This window comes from Acyrthosiphon pisum, chromosome X (genome assembly GCF_005508785.2).
Source record: "Acyrthosiphon pisum isolate AL4f chromosome X, pea_aphid_22Mar2018_4r6ur, whole genome shotgun sequence".
Lineage (NCBI taxonomy): Eukaryota > Metazoa > Arthropoda > Insecta > Hemiptera > Aphididae > Acyrthosiphon > Acyrthosiphon pisum.
The window spans coordinates 104982560-105006427 of record NC_042493.1 but is presented as its reverse complement, the minus strand read 5'-3'; the positions used below and the strand labels follow the sequence as shown (position 1 = coordinate 105006427).

At 30.6% G+C, this 23868-nt stretch overlaps 2 protein-coding genes across 2 annotated transcripts in view; one reads left to right on the top strand and one right to left on the bottom strand.

The window, feature by feature from the left end:
- Window positions 1-7607: 7607 nt before the first annotated feature.
- Window positions 7608-9008, bottom strand: LOC103309926 (ATP-dependent DNA helicase PIF1-like). Its single transcript, XM_008186655.1, has 2 exons — window positions 8897-9008; window positions 7608-8836 (listed from the first exon to the last, which is right to left on the bottom strand). Exons 1-2 carry the CDS (start codon window positions 9006-9008, stop codon window positions 7608-7610), a joined length of 1341 nt encoding a protein of 446 aa, XP_008184877.1.
- A 6143-nt stretch (window positions 9009-15151) lies between these two features.
- LOC100569811 overlaps window positions 15152-23868 on the top strand; it is an 11981-nt gene continuing 3264 nt past the window's right edge. Inside the window, exons 1-4 of the mRNA XM_003245720.4 lie at window positions 15152-15821; window positions 16899-17184; window positions 20869-21078; window positions 22583-22890. Of these exons, the coding sequence (XP_003245768.1) occupies window positions 15291-15821; window positions 16899-17184; window positions 20869-21078; window positions 22583-22890 (1335 nt within the window). The 5' untranslated portion in view covers window positions 15152-15290. The remainder of the gene's footprint in view (window positions 15822-16898; window positions 17185-20868; window positions 21079-22582; window positions 22891-23868) is intronic.

Below are 23868 nucleotides of genomic sequence, written 5' to 3'. Positions count from 1 at the left end.
GAGTACAAGAAACTTCTCAAGTACCTATATTAAAATTATTAAAAATTTTAAATTTAAAATAAAAATACTTTGTACAAGTACTTATTTCAGAAGTATTTAAAATACATATTTGAGTATTTAAAAAGTATTTAAATACTTTTACTCAAGTACTTTATAAACTATCTGATTGACCGACCGTTACGCTCAAAATCATTTTTCTTTGTGCCTAGATACAATCATTTTATGTCATTGAATTAAAATTTAACACACTCATTACACTATTAATAGTTGGTCACTTGAATGTTTATTTTTTACTTTTAATCATTTATAGATTCTACAATCTCAAGAAGAATGGTTAGCTGTTGCAAAAGGGTACGAAGAAAAATTGAATTTTCCACATTGTCTCGGTGCTATAGATGGAAAACATATACAATTACAAGCTCCCATAAACAGTGGAAGCCAATACTTCAACTATAAGTCTACATTTAGTATTGTGTTGATGGCTGTCGTGGATGCCGATTATAATTTTTTATTTGCCGATGTTGGATGTCAAGGGAGAATTTCAGATGGTGGAGTTATTAAAAACACAGAATTTTATAAGTCTTTAGAAAATAAGACTTTGATGATACCCGAACCAACATATTTGAAAAATGTGGAAAATAAACTGCCATATGTTTTTGTCACTGACGAGGCATTTCAACTAAAATATAATATTATGAAACCTTTCAGTGGTATTCAACAAAAAGGCTCAGTTCAGAGATCATTTAATTATCGGCTTTCGAGAGCCCGCTGAGTCGTGGAAAACGTTTTCGGAATTTTATCGGCAGTATTTAGGGTTTTTGCGAAAACCGATGGTGTTAGAACCTAATAACGCGGAGTCAGTAGTTTTCGCGTGTATTTATTTACATAATTTTTTAAGAAAAAAAGAAATTTCAAACAGTGGTTTTACATATGATGAGGAAAAAGATGGAAATATTAATGAAGGTACTTGGAGGCAAGTTAATATCGATATGAAATCTTTTAATCCATTACCAAGAGTCGGACGAAAACCCACTAGAACAGCTGAGGAGATAAGACTCGAATTCGCTAAGTATTTTTTTTCAGAACGTTTACCGTGGCAAGATAATTATGAGTAGGTAATTGTTTATTGAATAGTATTGTTTTATATTTTATCAAAATCATCAGGTTTTTTACTTATTAGTACTACGAGTAAAGATTTTTTCGTTTAAACTTGTATAACCTTTTATGTTAAATAATATTTGATTTATTTTATATTTTGATTGCTGGTTGTTTAAATATATTAAAAATTAAAATAAAATTTGTAAGAAAATACTAATCACAAAATACTATATAGACATAGGTACGGTACACGATACACTGATATTCAGCCTGTGTCGATACTTACTATTTGATATAATATATTCATCGAATCTTTTGTTTGCCTGGGTTTATATTTCTCCTTCAAGAATTGCATTTCATTAAAAGCAAACCATTTTGATTTATATAAATCATCTGTACCAGCTCCTGAACGACGAGAAGTGTCTTCCTTTGTCGTTCTCGACGATAAGACCCTTGAAGGCTTTCTATTTTTTTTTTAATATTGGTCACATCTGTGTTCAACTTAGTGGCGATTTCTTCCCAATCGTTGAATTTTTTTTTATTAATTTTATAATTTTTATCAGTGGATCCCAGAGACTCCTTTAGAATCTGAAAAAAAGTCTGAAAAATATAAAGATTCCTGATATATTGATAGAATAGCAGTTGAAAAATAATGAAAATACATAGGCACGAATTTTTTAGGGCACTTTTTCAAAAATTCGTATAAAATAAATTGAGTTTCAACAAATGGCGGGACCTTTCCAACAATGTCCAACAAACCTTGGAGAACAGTTTTGTACAGTTTTTTATGTGTTTTATTTAATGTTGGCCGTTAGTGTGAACTTAGCGGCGGTTTTGGAAAATTGCTTATAACTTTTTAATGATTGTCCAACAAATTGTAAAACCTTTCCAACAATGTCCAACAAATTGTTGGATAGGTTTAATTGAAATCTGTTACATGATTGCCACTAAGTTCATGAACGTTAATATGATTATGTATCACGTGAAAAATATCATGTTGAAAATAAAAATTTGATTCAAACTAGAAGCAAGAGAACATTAAAAGCCTAGAAACGCATTATTTAATGAAATAAAAAAAAAATACGAAAAGGGAAAACACATATTTGAATTTGTAGAATCATTATTGTAATATTTTAAATAATAATTGTATTTTTATGCATTAGAAAAAAATTAATGGGTAGGTAAGTAGAAATTACCAAAAACCATTGTCATATTTATTGAGTAAAAAAATAACAAGTTATTCGTATATTCTTGCCGTACTCTCGATTTCATTAAAATTTAAAACCATCGCCGTATGATCCGAAGTCCCAAACAACATAATATATTATAATATTATAATTGTTTTTTTAAAACTCGTTATCTATCTGTAAATTACACTCATATTGTAATACATTGACTACCGAATTATATACACCTTTATATAATGTATAATGATGTACACTGAAATATGTTGAAAATCCGTCGTCGACAATAATAATAACAATATTATTCCTAGTATTATATTAATATAATATAGCATTATAGCGTAAATTATTATTCTGACTGTAGCTGAATGCACGAACGGCCTATTATATTATATATATCATGTGTGCCCATAGTTCATATTTTTTTTATTCTGTGTTGCCCTGCAGGATATTATAGATTACGTAGGTATAGTATAACATACGAGTTTCTTTGTACTAGGAATTATTAAAATGTTTAAATTAAAATGTTAATTTAATTAACTATTTAATTTAAAAATTTAATTAATTTAATTAATTTAATTTAATGTTAGTTAATATATTTTCTATACACCACAGTTTTGGCGTATAGAAAATGAAAACATACACATTCAGTGGAATTTTCATATATCTAAAGTATTTGTTTTTGAATTACAACAAAAAACAAAATCCTTACATGAGAAATCGAGTGAAGATTCAACTTGTAAAAATATGACCTTCAAAGGTTCATAAAAATTTAGTATTATTTGCCTGTAGACATTTTTTTTATAAAGTTAGGCAAACTTAAAGGAATCATGTATTACATTTTAAAATCTTAGATTTAAATATAAAAATTTTTATGCATTTTTAACACAATATAATTTGCACATTTTCGTGAATTTTACGTATTTTATCAATATTTGAACCTTAAATGCTAATAAAAATAAAAATGTGACTATGAAAGAATGTGAATTTAAAACCAACAATGTCCGTAAACAGCTCATAAAGAGTTAAATTATTTTAAAAACTGTATGGTGCATAGAAAATGCTAAAATAAATATTCAGTGAAATTTTCAAGTATCTACAGTCGTTCGTTTTTAATTACAACAAAATAAGAAAATCGTTACATGAGATGTAATAATCGAGTGAATATCCAATGTTGTAAAAATATGAATTTCAAATGCTCATAAAAATTTAATTTGATTTCCTTGTAGACATTTTTTTTAAAAAATCTTAGATTTAAAAAGAAAATTTTTTATGAATTTCTAACTCAAAATAATTTGTAAATTTTCGTCATTTTTACGTAATTTGTCAATATTTGAACTTTAAATGCTTATAAAAAAACCCGGTGACTAAGGATTTTTAATATTTTTCAAATTTCATTGTAACAATGTATCAGGAGCCTTCTATTAAATTTTCAAGCTTTTTTAACCAACAAATAAATTTATATCGATACATATAGAAAAAAAAACTAAAAAAAATCGAAACTGAAGATGTCCATAAACAGCTCAAAATGAGTCAAAATATTTAAAAAATGTTATGGTGTATAGAAAATGCTGATATATGTATATTAATTTATATTGCATGTACCTACTGTAATTTGTTTAAGAGTTTCACAAAAAACCAAATCTGATTTTTTTCGAAAATATTTCAAACCACAATAAAACGAATGTCATGTTAATTGACTTCGTATTCTCAATGATTGAAAGAACAAGTATAATGCTTCGGGTGCTATTTATAGTGTAGATCAGTTTTCCAGGTGTTAGTATCTTTTTCTGTTTTTAATAAAATGAAAATAAATAATAATATTTGCAACTGCTATTTCTGGTAAGCTAAATCGTGTTCTTTTGAAAAACAAAGGCTGGAAACAATTACTGGACATTAATACTATACTGTGTGGCGTTTCATCAGACGAAATTAATTATCATGGGTTTGATTTAAACGAAACCTCTTGCATGAAGTATGCACCGATCACTTCAGTGGATGTAGAGCGTTCGTTTCCTATGTATAAAAACATACTGTCACACAATAGAGTCAGTTTCACTTCTGAAAATCTTGCCAAATACATGGTAGTAAATTCTTTTTTAATTTAAATTTATTTTTCAATTTTTTTTATTCAGTTTTATAAAATTATAACTAATTCATGTTAATTTTTAGTCATGCCTTTTTTTTGCTTTTTTAAAAAATAAATATGCTTCATTTTTACTTTTTTAAAACAATTTTGTGCTTTTTTTGTTATTTATCATGCTTTAAAATCCGAGCCCTATTAATATATTATACTTAGTGTTACCTACACGTAAAGGTATATTAATTATACTATTGGTAAATGGTATTTGGAAAAATAAGTAGGCTTAAAATCTCAACGCTGGCCAATAAGAACGACTGGCATACTCGCTGGCTATTAATAAACGACGTTGTATAATATACCCACTTGGTAACGGTATAAAATGGGCTTAAAAATGTTTATGATTCGAAATGATTTGTGAGAAAAATACTGTGATAAAAATATGGCCACAGTAGTTAATACCGAGTTATTTATAAACTAAGACATCAATAAATTGTTGACCACCGTCATCTTCATATAGAAGACCAATCTCCTACGACTATGGAGATCGAACACGATCAATGCATCGATGACACGGTGGAGGACTTATTAGTCAAAATAGTTGACGTGGTGTGTGGGGATGAATTTCCGATTGCCGAATCCGTATTGCATTCCTCCGAGACTTCCGGGGGAACTAGACAGGATACAGTGCCGATCGAAGACGCAGCGTCAGACACAGCAGAACCTAACCACGGAGCAACCACAGTAATTTGCCTAACTCCTCGTGGACTCATCGCCACCGAGTATAGTAGAGTGAAACGGTGGACTTCCCTATTACTATGTGGTTGCTGCCACGTAGGGGAAGGGTTGATTCACGAATAAGTTAGTCGTGGGAATACGTTCGCAGTTCTCTACTCTCTCGACTCTAGTCGAAGAACATCCAGGCAAAACTGTGAGCAGCTATAGGGTTATTGGTACGTGAAAGAGCGGTGTCCAGTGGTAAGCCACCCAAATACGTTCTCCGCCCATCCACGGCGTGACGGGATCACTGTTGCTGGCGTCGAGTACTCACGAGGCCATCTGGAAACTCAGCGCAGGCTTGGCTTTTCCGGTCGTCTTAGGTGCGACGGACGACACGGCTGCTCGGGGTACTGGCACGTACAATGGCTCTGGCCGAATGGTACCAAGACGATGACTGCGTGCACAAAGGCGACTCATAACTTATTGAAAACTATATAGTACTATACCAGTATAATTTGATTTTTTTCCAAATATGTATATTATCTTTCTTTTGAAATTATTAGCTACATTACCAGTTCCGACTTCAACACCAAAACGCATATTTTCTGCGATAAATAGATTAAAAAAAAATATTTAAGAAACCCATTTTACAGTCACTAGAGTATAGACGAATTAAAATAAATACAGATGATGTCATCGATCGTACCGCAAAAGTAAACTACACTTGACTATCAAAATATTTACTTTAAAATGTTATAAATTAATCACATGTAATGCATAAAAAAACTTATTTATATGTATCATTATAGTATATACATTTTTAGATTCTGATTATAGTGAATGATTATTATATTAATGTATTTAATTTACAATGTGATTTTAAATTATTTTTTTTCGTCTGTCGACAACATTTGGTTTATTAAAAAGGTTCTGATTTTTGACATCACCATCTTTTCTGATAGAAAAGTGAATCTAGTTGGTGCATTTGAGAGAACAAAATTAAAAATTCCCAGTAATTTTAGTAACGTCGAAATAAACAAAAAGAAAAAAATAGAGAAAAATGGGAATTTTTAACGCACAAATCAACTGTCAAAATGAGATGTGGCGATGTTGGTCTTTCTGGTACCTTCAAGCCCGTTGAAGTAGAAAGTTTTTGCTACGTCACAATTGTTGTCAACGGCTACCATTACCCATGGTACGTATAATTCACTGTAGGTGAGTTAATTTCCAAGACCTATTTTATGTATTAGTTGATTCCCTGGTCATTATGAAGTATGTACGAGCTGATTCCCTATTGTGGTATATCAATAGACTGCGTGGCCGTGAAGAGTTCGACCGAAGTTATATACTGCGGCCCACGAGAGAGTATCCCGTCGCCCAACGAAAACTCGTCAGATTCCGCGCATTCCCCACTACTCGGCATTGCCGATAGCTGTTCGGCAACGGTCGGCTGCGCTCAACGCCATACGTTGTGTAGCGGACGTGGAAATAGTGGGGGAAACGGGGCCTCGGAATGGTCTCCACCGTCAGTCTGCATGCGCAATACTCTCTCGTGGGCCGAAGTATAGATTGCTTTACAGACGAGTTGATGACAATTCGTCCTACAGATGACGAAATAATTGAAGAGTTTATGGACTACGTATTTGATAATTATATTTCCCCAGAAGTTAACTACGAATAGTTTTCATTCGAAACTCAACAGTTGTTTTTATAGAGGTACCCAAATATTTATATATTTATAGATGAGCTGTTATAAGTGTAGTCGGAAACATATATATAATGCAGAAGCAATTGGACTAAATCTAAGAAAAACCAAGAAAAACAAATTTTTTTGATAGAAGTGATGTCACGGTATACTGGTAATCTCATTTTAGATTCTGAGCAGAGCGAGGAAGCTATTGGTTTTATTTTTGCCTGATCTTTTAGTAAATTGGATCAATATGGTACTTTAGAGAGGTCATTTTTCGAAAAACCACTAAAAACTGGATTTTAATTTCTAACACTTTGTTTATCCCCATAGAAACGATTGAAAAATTATAATATTATAATATTAATTCAACTTACATGTTAAAAAAAATAAAATTTTTTAAAAACACACTTTTCTAAAAAAACATATTTAAAAAAAAATATACTAAAAAAACAAAAAATTAATGAAAAATTTGTTGATGAAAAATTTAACAGTGTGTGGTGCTCTTACACTCGGCATATACTCCCAATCACTATCTTATATACAGGATTGAACAAAGAAGTTTATGTGAGACTTAGCTCGGCTTTAAATGTTTTGTATGATGCACCACCCACTTTTAAATTTTTCATTAATTTTTTGTTATTTTAATATATTTTTTTTAAATGTTTTTTTAGAAAAGTGTGTTTTTAAAAAAAATTTTACTACTCTACTTTTTAGTTAAAATTAAATTTTTTTATTTAACGTGTAAAAAATATTTATGAAACAAATTTATTATATTTAATAAAAAGAATCAAACTACTGATGATTATGATTTATTAATAAATAAATAAGTGTCTCATCATAGACGTTGTCTCATTCTTTCAATTTCATCCAAAGCGTCAACGTTACAGGATGTCTTTCCCGTTATTTTTGAAGCGTCCAACTCTTCGGTATGAAGTCCATTGAAGCTACGAACTCTGCTAATGATGACGTACGCTTGACCTTGTACGAATAGTTTCCGTCCCAAGTAAACGACAGCATAGTCGACTGTGGTGCCTTGCATTTTATGGGCTGTTGAAGCCCATGATAATATTAAAGGCAGCATACGGCGCTCAGCAGTTCCGTAACTGAATTTTTCTGGAAATTGTATTGATTTTGGCTTGATAAGGTGGATCCCATCCACGCCAAAATCCACCATTACGCCCGGTATGTCCTGCTTGTAAATCTGACCTCTGCGGAAGCCACCAGCCCATTTCAGTTCCGTTACAAAACCTATTGTTCCATTGACCAAGCCTTTTTGTACATCGATGTTAGATCGCAGCATCACTTTTGTACTCACAAATATTACCAGCTCTCTCGGCAATCCTCCGGTCTTGTTGATGTCATCCGATATGACGGTGTCGATTGAATTTTTTAGCGGCCTAGTGGCATCGACCAAAGAATCTAGAGCTCGAATGGTAAACATTTCGACATTTTTTTCTCGAAAGTATTGTAGTACTTTATTACTGTGGGCCTCCACTTGCTTGTTGGTCGGGTAAATGCGCATAGCCTTCTCTATAGAGAATTCCCCGTCCGTCTCTGTACTAACCCGACTCATCAACACGAACATGTGACTTGTCGTTAGTTCTCCAATTCGCAGCGCATTGAGGACGTCAAAGAAAGTTGTATCACCTTGCTGCCTCATATTTTGCGTCAGCTCAATCAAAGTGAATAATTCCCACAAATGTGTAGCCGGTATCATGTGTCTGGACTGACTGAAAACTGGTTGTCTCTTCACTAGCGGTATCTGCATCAGATCGCCAAACAGCAATACATTAATTTCTCCGAACATTTCCTCGGGACTCTTCAATTGTCGCAGTCGAAACTCGATCATGCACAGCATTTCGTATGGTACCATAGAAATTTCGTCAATGAAGATAAACTCGACATCTTTCCATTCTAGCCGCATGTGTTGAAGATATTGGCCAGACAATAGTGGCATTTGTACGATTCTACCGTCCTTCTGCACAGGTAATTTGAGCATACTGTGCAGAGTCGATCTTCTTACTAGTCTCGCTGCGACTTCTGATAAAGCACCGACCTTGACGACTGATTTACCGTAACATCTGTTAACCTAGTCCTTAAGCAGTTTAAATAGAAAAGTTTTACCCGTTCCTGCCTGACCGGTTATAAATAGGTGCAACCGATTGTTACTTCCCCCAATCTGTCCGGAAATATTCCTTGTGATGAGATTCAAGGTTTCTTGTTGTCCAATATTCATGGCGCGGAGAGTTTAATTGAATTGTTCATCGTCCATTCGATTGTCTATTGGCTCGACGAATTCCTCTTGTTGTTGGAGCAAATCAGCTGGGTTTGCGTCGAACATCTCGAATGCGTGTATTTGATTAAACGCATTTTCTAGTTGTCACTGATGAAACTCATCCATCATTGCACAGTTTTGTTTTAAATCATTCTCTCGAGCCTTGAAAGCTTCTTTGGCAGAATCAAATCCTCGGAGAATTTCATCTTCCGAACTGTACGGCATGTATTGAAGAAGGAGGCTGTAGTAAAAATGTTCTGGATCCATTGCCGCTACGAAGTATGACACTCGGATGGCTGCTGTTACATTTCTTGCGGTAATTTCGGAATTGTCGTTAAGTTTTATTAATTTCTTTCTCTGCCTAACTGGGACTTTATCGTAGGCGTCTTGGTCAACGTTACCTTCACCCTCTTCTTTACCTCGATGCTTCTGTAGTGCGGTTGGAATCTCATTGCAAATTCCATCAGACACATTGCGGGAAAGTTATAGTCAGCATGCTCACGTGGCTGGTTCTCATATCTTTGAAATATGTTGGCAAAAAATTCACCAGTTGATCTACCAGCTGTATCGAATTTCAGCATTCTGTACCATTGTTCTGGCTTGCAAGTATTTAGAAATATGCACTGCCTGGAATTTTCCGTCAAGCTCAAGTGACACAGTCTGAAGGCGCATTCACACGCTGAAATCTGCCGTTCGTTCATTATGCGCATGCAAATTTTGAATAATTTTCGAGAGATTCTTCTCGTCGAATTTCTCTGATGGCCTGAGCAACACTAACATTCAGTTTGGTAGGCTCTGCTTTTGAAATGTATTTTGCCACGTAGTAGGCGATCGATTCATTTGAGCCACAGGATTGTATGTCCATGTTGCCTCTCCACGTTTTCAAAAGCTATCGGCTGTAATTGTTTACCCATTGATTACAGACAAACAGACGTGAAAGCGAACTTAAGAAAAGTGTGTAATAAATAATAACAATATAAAATATCCAGACTGACAAACTGTCTCCGCTCAGAATCGTTTTTCTTATACAATGATATTATATCATTGAATTCAAGTCTAATACAATCCATTATACAATGACCCATATCTACTGTACAGCAGAGCGACATCCATTTATTTAGTATAACCAATAGAAAAATTGTTTTGTTCCATAAAATATGTATATTATAGCCTATATTATATTATAATCTGTACCTAGTAATAATAGGGTTAACTATATCTAAAAAAAACTATAGTAGGTAGTAAGTTAGTACCATAAATATCTTAGTTCACGTTTATAACTAAACATAATAATATTAATAACTGCGTGATTGCATCGATCGAAGAATTCAGCAGTCACTTAATGTGCCCTTTATCGGTGACCGCAGCGGATAGGTAATGTTATTAATATAGGCAACGGTGGTATATGAATAAAAGGATAAGTGTCTAAGATTATAAGTACACTTTAGAAGTTTCAAGTACCAACGAATAATATTACAGATTAACAACAAAATAACTAAAATCGTGGTTCTTGGTTTTTAGTATGTAATTTCGTTCAAATTTGAACTTAAAATAACTGTAAATATATAGTGTTTATGTATTTTTTTTGGATTTTTTGGTTACAAAATTAACTACTTACGAAGAACTTTTAATTACAAAATAATTATTAAATTTGCAATTTGATAAATTTTGTCAACATAAAAACTTTAAATAATTATTATAAAAAAACGTGCCTATGTATTTTAATGTTTTTTATCTGCTATTGTAACAATATATAAGGCACCATAAATTACATTTCCACGCTTTTTGGCCAAAGAAATACAATTTTATTGATATTTATAGAAAAAAAAATAATAAAAGGGGGGCAAGTGGATGTCACTCTGTTGTACAGTATGTTACAAGTGGGTCACTGTATACTAGATAGTATTACATTTTAATTCAATGATATAATATCATTGTATAAGAAAAACGATTCTGAGAAGAGATGGTATGTCAGTCTAGGTATAAGACATATTATATAATTATCTATGGTATTAAAAAAAAATTGACCCATAATAAATTAATCATATCACAATATCAATTAGGTACTTATTACGCGTTATACATCAACAACAAGCCATAATACTATCATAGATATATAGGTAATAGTATACTTTAGAAGTATAAAGTACCTACGAATTATATTATAAAATCACAACAAAAGAACAAAAATAGTTATTCTAGATTTTAGATTCTGAGTGGAACGATGAATGTATTGATTTTACAATGATGTGTTTTTTATTTTTATTTTTTTTTTTTGTGTCTGTCATCACGGTTTGGAGCAGTAAAACTACTTCGATTTTCAGTATCTTATTTGATGGGAAGGTGAATCTAGTTGGTGCATTCGGGAAGTCAAAATTTGAAATTTCCAATAGTTTTCAAAAGCGCCGTGAAAAACAAAAAAAAAATTAAGGAAAAACGGGAATTTTTACGCAAAAGCTGTTTTTGCGAAAATTGATTTTGGTTTTTGGTGTAACATTAAAACAAATGACCGTAGATACATGACATTTTCACTGGTTGATTATATTTCTATTTTCTATACATGAATAGATATACAAATAAGATTTGAAAATGTAATAGGTACAATATTATTCATAAGTTAGTCTACCTTTATCAAAAAAAAAAAAAAATGTTTATTATTATAATATTATTATGACGTATAAACAGTTAACACTATGTCATTTATAAAATAAAATTGATATTATACTGTGTTGGCTAGTATTGTTTATTGTTGATAACGATTGTGCCTACAGGGACGATATAAAAAAAAATCATGGTGGGTGGGGCGTAATCTTCAAAATTGCGAACTAGAATTTGAAATTCAAAATGTTTGTTAACTATTAAGTTATTTTTAGTTACATGCTATCATTTATAATTTCTTTAATACCTTATGTTTCAGTTTTTAGTTTAAATTAAATTTGAAGTTGAAACTTAGATATACCTAACTTAATATTTTTAATTTATATCAGAATGAAATAATGTTAACAAACATATTGAATAGGTAATAATTATAATTCATCACTTATTATTATTGTTGCTAAATCAGTATCTACATTATAAGAATCGTCCTCTTCTATCATAGCCTATATAAATGTAAAATAATCTTAATAATTGTATTTGCATAAAATGTAGGTATCTAATTGTTTACCAATGGTTTTAATCTAATTATTAAAAAAAATTCATTCAATTTAATATAAAATATTAGATTCTGAACGAGATATGTATAATATTTTTTAAATCTATATTTTTTATATCTATATTTAATCAATATAAATATAATCTATATTTAGTATATTATTATTATATACTATTAATATGTAGATACAAGATATTTTAAGGCTTGAAATAAACAGGGTAGGTTTTAAATGAAAAATTACAATTTACAACTCGTGGTACTTTCTAAGCCTTGTACCAGAAAATAACTCGCGAAATAAGCACATTTATTAAAATATTGAATAAGGTGTACAGCAGACTACAATTGTTGTACAGACGTCCAAGTCAAACACACACATTATATACGATACAAAATAATCGGTAAAAAAATAAGAAAATTCCTACTTACATGAGAAATCGAGTGAATATCCAATGTTGTAAAAATATGAACTTTAAACGCTCATATCAGTTTAGGGTAGAAATTTATTTTGTGATCGATATTTTTGAGCTGGTTATGGACATTATCAGTTTTGGAAATTGAATATAAGTCTCATAATATATTATTATACTGACAGTTGAAAAACATTAAAAATACATAGATAGTTATCATTTTTTTTCATAAGCAATTTAAAGTTCAAATATTGCCAAAATACGTAAAAATGACGAAACTTTGAAAATTATTTTGAGTTAGAAACTCATAAAAATTTTCTTTTTAAATCTAAGATTTGAAAATGTAATACAAGATCATTCATAAGTTTGTATAATATACAAAGATATTATCTTTATCAAAAAAAAAAATATCTTCAAGCAAATCAATTTAATTTTTTATGAGCGTTTGAGTTTCATATTTTTACAAGATTGGATATTCACTCCATTTCTCACGTAGCACATATTGTTATTTCACTGTAATTCAAAAACGAATAACTGTAGATACATGAAAATTTCACTGAATGCTAATATTTTCATTTTCTATAGACCATAAAATTTTGAAAATAGTTTGACTTTTTTTGACGGACATTCTCAGTTTTCAATTTTTTTTGTTTTCTTTTCAATAAATATCAATTAAATTATGTTTGTTGTGTAAAACAGCTTGAAAATTTAATGCAAGGCTCCTGCTATATTGTTACAATAGCAGTAGAAAAATATTAAAAATACATAGGCACAATTTTTTTTTATAAGCATTTAAAGATTGAATGTTAACAAAATTTATCAAATTTAAAATTGAATAATTATTCTGTAGTTAAAAATTTATGAAATGTTCAAATTTTATATATAAGGATTAAAAATGTCCACCTGATAGACAAATTGAATTTTTATGAGCGTTTTAATTTCTTATTTTTACAACATTTGATATTCACTCAATTTCTCATGTGGGTAATTTTTTTTTAAATCTAAGATTTTAAAATGTAATACAAGATTCCTCATAATATTGTCTACCTTTATCAACAAAAAAAATGTCTACAAGAAAGACAAATTACATTTTTATGAGCGTTTGAAATTCATATTTTTACAACATTTGATATTCGCTCGATTTCTTATGTGACGATTTTCTTATTTTATTGTAATTAAAAACGAATGATTGTAGATATTTGAAAATTTCACTGAATTTTAATATTTTCATTTTCTATACACCATAAAATTTTGAAAATATTTTGAATCTTTTTGAGCTGTTTACAGACATTCTCAGTTTTAATATTTTTTAGTTTTTTTTTCTATAAATATCATACAATTTTGTTTGTTTGGTTAAAAAACGTAAAAATTTAATGCAAAGCTCCTGATATATTGTTACAATAGCAGTTTAAAAATATTAAAAACAAATGCACAATTTTTTTAGTTTGATTTTGGACAAAATAAATCAAATTAAAATTTAATATTTATGTTGTAGTTAAAAATGTATAAAATGTTAACTTTTATAGCTAAGGATTGGAAATTTAAAACAAGGTTCCACGTAAATAGGTTATATATAAAGTAATTTATTCACAATAATATTATCAAATATAAGTACTTAATAATATCATAACATTTTGTAAATTTATTGTTCTGTGGTATCTATCACTCATAAAATCCATTACAACGCAGATACCTACTTCTTTACTTCTACTGGATTTAAAAATGAAATTCCAAATATATTTCCTAGCCACTTGCCCATTTTAGAAATCTTATATTTATATTCTTTACTTAAGTCTACAGCCTGAATTCTTCACTACCATGATGGCGCAACGTGAAATTTATATCCTATAATTTCTATACCAGCACGTGTACTTACGCTTAATTATTTTTTGCGAAGTCCTTAAATCGATAGTAACTTATTTTGTTGGCTTAAATTGTTAAATTGTAAAATATGATCAGAGCAATAAAGGATTATTGATTTTAATGTTTCAATATAAGTATCTTTTTGCTTGTCTTGAAGTACACAAAATACTAAAGGAACATATGAATTATCTTTATAACCATGAATAGAAAATAATTGATAAAAATGCTTTACACCGAATTTGAAAGTGCCGTCAACATAAATAAATTGCAAAGAACATTGGAAATTTAAATTTGTAATAAGCAATTTAGGTACTTATAACATATTAATTTAGTGGCCCAATTACTGGATACAATAATAAAGAATCTTTGAAAATAGTGGCCCAATCGCCGGGTCCACATATTATAAATGTTAAGCTGTAGTGGCCCAATTACCATATACCTATTTGAAAAAACGATTAGTTGTGGCCCGATTCCCGGACGCCCGATATCACGATCACCACATTCACAGGTTAGGTTACTAACCTACAGCTGATGCCGCTGAGGGTACTTGTATACGAAAAATTTCCGGTGCAAAATAAATTATATTGTTTTAATAATTGGGTACCTATATTGGCTCTATTGGCAATTTAACATTAACAGTAACAGTAAGATAGCGTATTGGTATAGCAATTATATAGCAACAGTTATTTATAAACAAACATTTTTCAATTTTTATCAAATCTAATATTACATTTATTTACTTGTACTTTAGAAACTTGATTATAGATCGATTAAATTCTACATGAAATTAACAAATTTAAATTATCTGCAATTCATGAAATGGAGTATGAGCAGTACGGAAAAGTTTTTTTAACAAATGTGGATAAGCGGAAAGCGATAATCAAACAGCAATTCGAGTCCAGAATAAGACTTATATTGTACAATATAAAATTACTGGATGAACATATTCAGAATTTTAAAAAACAACGGGAGAATGAACGAATTGCAAAAATTGCTAGAAATAAAGAGAAATGGGATGAAAAAGAAATTCGGATAACCGCTATGAAAAACCTAGGATATTACAGAACATTAGAGCTGAAGAATAAAAGAAAAAATAGAGAACGAAAAACCCTGAAAAATATAGAAAATCTTAAACGTTCTGCATTGGCAACGAAACAGGATAAAGAATTGAACCAGTATTATGAAAAATATGCCAGTCAAATACGGACGATGGAAAACAACAAGGCATTAATAGAGAAATACGTAGAAAACAAACAACCGTCGGAGGAAGATGTGAAGGAGATTGACGAAATTAGTAATGAAAATATAGAAATGGAAGCAGAGTCTTCAGACCATTGTGGCTACAATCCAGTAAGTGATATATTGTATAATAATAAATAACCGTAGACAATATTCGCAAAATAGGTGCATAATATGTTTTAATTAAATATTTTCAAAAAGACTATAGAATTGCAAAAATATCTAATTTTTCACACACGTGTCACTTGTACTGACATTTCTTAAATAAGATATTTTTAATATCTGTATAGGTAGCTATAAAGTGTCTAAGGTTCAATATGTAAGTATCAAATTATCATAAAAAAATAGTTTTGTATCGTTATAAAAAATGAATTAAGTAATAATGATTAAACATTGAACTTAATGAATTATTAATTAAACCGTAGACGAGTATTAATATATTCTTTCTTTGATAAATTAATTATTTTAATTTTTTCTAATTTATCTGAATGATCCGATACGCCGTAGCATGTCCACATATTCCACAGACATAAATAAATGGCATCTTGTAAATTGTCTTTGAATTACTTGACGTCTTATTATCTAATATTAGTTATAACTTCTATAGTCGCGGCCAAACGAATGTGCGGTTGGTGGCTCCACCCACCGCTATAGTTCGGGTCACGAAAAGTGGCGGCTGATTTTAGCGCCCCCAGTGGTGTATTTTTGTTAGGGCTATCTACTACTAATAGCTATCTACTACTATAACAACTAGGAGCGCTAAAATCAGCCGCCACTTTTCGTGACCCGGACTATAGGCGATATAATACTAGTGAGTAACAAATGTTGGCAGGATATTTGAAAACAAAGTAGAATAAAGATAAAATTCAATGGAACATTTAGCACAAAGAAAGCCTACGTTCACGTAGTAATATGCTAGAAAAAAATCATTTCATTCAAAACGAATTTGAAAATCGCGTGCTATTCATGTGTGAACGTTACCTAAAATTATACGTTCTTATTAGCCGCCGGAAAAAGTAGGCGGAGCCACCAACCGCATATTCGTCTGGCCGCGACTTTAAGCACGTAATATAATATAGGTAATCGTTTTCATACTAATCATTGAAATATAATAATTTGATGTAATTTAGTCGCCGTCTTATCGCTGTTGTGTTTATAATCTCGTGTTTTGTCGTACTCTTTCTGTAGAAATGGAAATCCGAGAATATGAACCTCACGTTTATCCAGCGCATTGAGAATTTGAGGATAAACTCCACTAAATGCGCACAGGATGCAGCGTTCTGGAATAAGACGGCACCGCTATGGAACAAAATGACAGCGTGTCTGCAAGCTAACATAACCGAGACGCCCACGGGAGGCGAATCGGAACTTTCCGTTCCCAAGGAGTACGCGGAAGAAAAAACTCGACGTTACCTGTTCGATTTGATGGACGATAGTCAGCCACCGTCGTTGATGCAGACGATTATGATGAACGGTAGCGTATTATTATTATTATTATTGTTATGATGATTGATGACAAATGGGCAATGGTTATTGGGTACTTATTTTCAAAGGTGCTAAAAATAAGGAATTAATTCACGTTCCCATTCCTTTAAAAAATAAAGAAATTAATTCCTTCATTTGTTCCTTAACAACACTGAATTCCCTTCAGTTAAGTTAAAAGATAAAAAAAAAAGATGGGCACGTGGCTGTACAGTAGGTTACAAGTGGGTCACTGCAATAGATGTTTTTAAATTTGAATTCAATGATATAATATCATTAAAACGATTCTGAGAGAAAACGGTCAGACGGCCGTCTTATATTACTAAGGATATTTGATTAAAATTAATATTAATATTAATAATTCATTTGAATAAAGTAATTTATACATAACGAGGGCCGGCGAAAGCTATGGGTGACCTGGGCGACTGCCAGCTCGGAAGGGGCGCCAAACTGAAAATTATTTTTATTTAATTTATCTTTTAATACGCGTTAACAATCTATACAATTTGAAATATTCATCATCTAATGTCGTTTTAATTGAAGATACATATTCCGCAATTGTCTCATATTTATATAATGATCTATCGTAATTCGTAAGAATATAACAGTGCATCGATACCACAATAATATTTACCCATTTCTAAATAAATTCATATAACTAGACGATTACGTCTAGATTAGTTAGAAACATCGCGGCAGTAAAACTCTTTCGGATCTTACGGCGAAAATACCTCAGTGTGGCGTAAATTAAATAGACACAATTGTTTGATACACAATAATACACTAGTACACTACACACACAAATTGTATTGTTTCCAATCTTGTAAAAGTATGAACTTCAAACGCTCATAAAAATTTAATTTGATTTGTTGCATACATTTTTTTTTTTTTTTTGATAAAGGTAGACAAACTTTTGAATGATTATGTGTTACATTTTCAAATCTCAAATTTAAAAAAAAAAATTTTTATGAATTCTCAACTAAAAATAATTTGGTAATTTTCGTACGCATGCGAGACATGGTCTAATACCCAGGGGTATGAAGAACAACTGCAGAGCTTTGAGAGGAAAATATATGGACCAGTATACAACAATGACTTCGAAAGATTCGAAAGAAGAATTAATGAAAACCTGTTGCAGTTCTACAATATACCAAGTCTACAACACTTCTTAGTCAGAAAGAGGTTGGAATGGGCAGGTCATGTCTGGCGAGCCGAAGGCATGCTAATTAAGAAAGTCACGGGTAGCAAGATAATGGGAAAAAGACCAAGAGGCAGACCTCGGTAGAGATGGAATAATAAAATAGAAAAAGACCTAAAAGAAGTCAGTCCATTGCTAGATATAGAAGCGGCATTGAATAGGGAGAGGTGGAAATGCATTTTAGAAGCGGCGATAGTCGTGAATTCACCGCTATAAACATAAGAAGAAGAAGACATTTATTTTTATAAAAATAGAAAACTAATAAGGAATCCTGTAATTAATTTTCAAATCATAGATTTAAAAACAAAAGTTTTTATGAATTTATAACTAAAAATAATTTGCATTTTTCGTGATTTTTATGTATTTTGACAAGATTGAACTTTCAATGTAATTATGGATTTTTAATATTTTCAAATGGAATTGTAACAATATATTAAGAGCCTTGCATAAAATTACCCAACAAATAACATTTTATTGATATTTATTGAAAAAAAAATAAATAAAAGAATTAAAAACTGACAATGTCAGTAAACAGCTCAAAAAGTGTCAAAATACGTGTGTACACGACACAGACACAAATAAATGAAAAGGTGGGTAAGTGGATGTCGCTCTGCTGTACAGTGGTTACAAGTGGGTCACTGTAATGGATGGTGTTAAATTTGATTTCAATGGTATAATATAATTGTATAAGAAAAACGATTCTGAGCGAAAACGGTCAGTCAGCTGCCTATGATATTAGCATACCTATTACTAAATATATTTTATGATATTATTGTGAATAAAGAAATTATATATAACCTATTTGCGTGGAACCTTGTTTTAAATTTTCAATCATTCGCTATAAAAGTTATACATTTTATACATTTTTAACTACAAAATAATTATTAAATTTTGTCAAAATTCAAACTTTAAGTGCCTATAAAAAATAATCGTGCCTAAGTATTTTTAATATTTTTCAACTTCTATTGTATAATATATCAACAGCCTTTCATTAAATTTTCACTCTTTTTTACCCAACAAATAACATTTTATTGATATTTATTGAAAAAAAAAAATGAAAACTGACAATGTCAGTAAACAGCTCAAAAAGTGTCAAAATATTTTCAAAATTTGATGGTGTATAGAAAATGAAAATATAAACTTTCAGTATAATTATTATGTATCTACAGTTTTTGAATAACAATAAAATAACAAAATCGCTTCACAAAGTACCAACTAGATTCACTTTCCTATCAGAAAAGATACTGTTGAAGAAAATCTAAGCATTTTTACTGTTCTAAAAGGTTAGATGATGACACACAATAAAATAGAAAAAAAAATAAAAAAAAAACACACATCATTGTAAAATCCATACATTCATCGTTCCATATAAAATCTAAAAAATTAAAATAAAAAAACACATCATTATAAAATCAATACATTCATCTCTCCGCTCCCCTCAGAATCTAAATAATTAACTAGATAAATTTAAAGTTACGATAGAAAATAAAATTAACTTAACTCAGTTAAAAAAAAAATTATTTTTTCAAGTAACAATATGTAGTCATTATCTGCACTTAAATTTTGTTATACTCACACATTTACCGAGACGTTTCACACTGTGTAAAAATTAGATTTTTATAATATATAATTAGAAAATAAACAATATTATAATATTAAATAATGAACAAAATATTATAATAATAATATTAAAATATTAAAAAGAAACAAAATCGAAAAAGAATCAACGAATCAGTATTGTTTAGTTGATTACCTATGACATGAAAATAAAATTAACTGCACGACAATGATAATAAGCTATAAAAAGTTAAATTACGATAATAATAATGTTAACTGAATTAGTTTAAGTTAAAAAAAAAATGTATTAACTATTTAAGTTAATGCCCACCTTTGCTTATTTTGTATTATAATGAGTGACATTAAGGCATCGACACATTGAAACGAAACAATATTGTCGTTTGATAGTTCCAGTGAACGCACACGAAGGCGATTATATTATAATTACTGCTTATATTCAAATACATTATTGCACGTTTTATTTTTTTTTGTATAACATCAAATCGATGAAATTCAAATAATTTAAAAAAAAAAAATTATTTTTTATGCATCCGTATCTTAGAAAGGGGTTAAGTATTTGTTGTATTTTGTCCAATTGTTAGTTTTTAATTAGGTAATAGGTATTTTGTGTTGTTGCTCAGTACTAAAGTGTAACTGCTATAATTTATTATGCTCTGAGTAACTGGGTTTTTTTTTTATAACTATGTCTGTTTACTAATCTACTGTTTTTCGTAGCTCGTGAGTGAGTATACTCAAAACTACATAAGTGCCTATAGTTTCAAATAATTATACCCGAGTAATGTCTGAAAATCACACACCTGCTATAATAATATTACTAGAATTGTTGACGTCGTGCTCGCGATTGAATGATGCTTTTACGTTTGAATTATATATTATAATGTACGTTTGTTTATGCTTTAGACGTGGACTACAATTTATCAGATGAAACGATGTTCGAAATGATAACTAGGGCCAAATTGCTAACGGAACCTGGCACGTCCGCGGTCGACTACATAAACTTGATCAGGCGTGTTACCGAACACGAAGCTGACGTCAAGAGCAACGTTGGATATTTCGTGAGCGGTCTCGCGGAGAGGGCCGTATTCGAGTTGACGAAAAAGAAAATTGCGGGTGAGTGTGCACGAGTATAATATAATACGCACAAATTCAGGGCTTGCATTTGAAAAAAAATTCCGTTTTATGTTATTTGCAATTAAAACGTTACACAATTTTTTCGTTTATCGTTAATTAGAATTAAAACGTTATTCAACTTTTGCGTTCATCGTTATTCAGAATTAAAACGTTATCCAAGTTTAGCGTTTGTCGTTATTTAAAATAGTGTTAATACCTATTAAAAGGATGTATGTTTTGTCTTCGTCTTACAAATGTACAACATAGCAAAAATTGTTTTGCGCAAGACAACTTTTCTCGCACCATATTAATTGTTGTAGAACTACCAAATTTTCACAACACGTAAAGAAGAAATTTATCTGTGCAACAGCGTGCTCTTATTTTTAATAGCACTATCCAATCATTTTCTATAAGCAAATGAATAAAACAAAAAAAAACCAAATGTTTAGAAGCAATAATAACTTTTATTGTATTTATGTTATCTGTAAAATGGGCAAGCTGTTGCATAGATAATTCCCACCGCTATATGTTCAGAAATTTTGGAGCCACTACTACAAACATAGAAAGATAAAAGTTGTCCCACGCAAACAGATTTTGCTAAATCATACATTTGTAAGACGGAGACAACACATGGGGGTGTGACATCATCTTAAACTTAAAAAGTAATAACTAATTCCGGGTAGGTAATGGGCCGGATATGGAATAAAATATGATCTGTTTGCATAAAATAAATGTTTCTACAAAACCAATAGTCAATAGACCTTTTAAATAAATAGATATTAAAAAATTTCGTTTAGCGTTATTTTTCGTTCAATGATATTCTATAAATTACGTTTTGCGTTATGTTTTGTTTAATGATATATTGATATGGAATATATTTTGTTAATCTTTATGTTTTGTTTTGCAGTATTTAATTATTTTAGATTTTCGCTTTCCGTTATAATAACGTTAACAAATTTCAATCGTTTTTCGTCAAATACAACGTTTGCAAGTCCTGCGAACAATACTATATAATTATGTTATATTGCACCAGCTACAGAAAACGTTTAATCCCGGAAAATAATCGTTTACGATATTTTGTAATTGGGTATAATCGCTTAAATTAAAATTTTACATACAATTTGGCTGGGCGATTGCGTTCACCGGGAAACGTATTTGAAAATGTCGAAAACCCTATTATTTTCTTTTTAGCCGTGTTGAGCGTGTTCAACAAGGAGGGCTATATAGGTTTTAATCGGAAAATCCGCTTTTTATTATTTCAACGTAATAATATAATTGAGGTTCGTATTTTCATTATCCATAAAATACTGTAACTGTCCCTCGCAGAGGCGTGCTCAGGAATTTTGGATGGGGGGTTGGTTGGAAATTTATTTCAAACAAAATATTTGTCAAATTTAGCGTTTATTTGTATACATATTAAGTGTGGTATTTTGTTTCATAATACGCGTACTCTGAAACGAATAAACGAAATTTATTTTTTATACGATTGTGATTTATTTTTCAGAGAAAATATTTTTGGACATACGAAAAACCACAGACAGGCTTCAACACGTGAACGAGAAACATGTAGTTCCAACTAAACTGATCAAATCTAAGAACATGGGCGAAGTGACAACTTTCATTTTCGAAATGATTCGCAACGACGAGGTCTACGGACGGTTCGACAAGCCTGTGGATGACGAGCCGCGTTACGTGGCTCAGATTTCAGAAACAGCTGAAGATAAGTTGAAGAAATTTCTGTTGAAATACTATCCAGCTGCGAAAATGTCTTCGATAAGGTTCGAAATAAAAGGGCGAGCGGAACTTAATGAGGTAATCATAATATTTTTAGTAATGTCAACGGTTTCCAAATCGTCTCGACAGTTAAGGACCATCATTTTTGAAAGTGGGTAATGGAAAAAAATTTCACGGTATTTTTCAGTTTTTTTAAGTTTGCATTGAATCCATTAATAGGAGTTTTAACTACTCAGTACTCAGGTGATTGCAGCATTAGGAAATCGACACCTTTCGTAATAAACTACTAACAAAGTAGGCATGAAGTGGACTGTATAATATTGAATATATATCACACGTTATAATTATCGAAACACCACACTACTATAAATTATAATAATAATGAATAACAGTAATAGGTACGTTTATTTAATACCGTGCGAGATCAAACCAAACAAAAAATGTTCTATCCAAAAAAAATATAGACGTAATTATAAAAATCAAACTACCTGAAACTTGGAGACAAAAACTAATAAAAAACTGTATATATCGAAGAGGAAAAAAATAACATATGACTATCTACATGATAGCCTTACAAAAACAACGTTACGTAATAACCACAAATGATAATAAAATGCTGATAGGTAATTAACTGCTCAGCTGACAATTAATTAATGGCATAAAGAAAAATAATAAGCTAATGGCCAGAGCGCGACACATAAATGCCGCGACAGGACTACAGGAGTGGACCTTTGTTTTCATTGCATTTTAAATATATTATAATATACCGGTATATAACAGTAAAACTCGCTTAAGTTTTCAATTTCTATAGTACCTGATTTATCGTAATATGCTGATCAAAAGAGCATCTTATCCGATTAGATGAATAAGAACCAAGCATCTAAACAGGTGGTTTTACTCCCCCCCCCCCCCATGAACTTTTTTTATGCGTAATTTATACTTCTTCGATAGTTTTGGTTTACTCAGAAAAATCATGTAGAATGTAATGTGTACCTAATTAGTTTTAATTTAATTTAAATTTTTTAGTTATGTTAAATATTATCATACATAGTATTA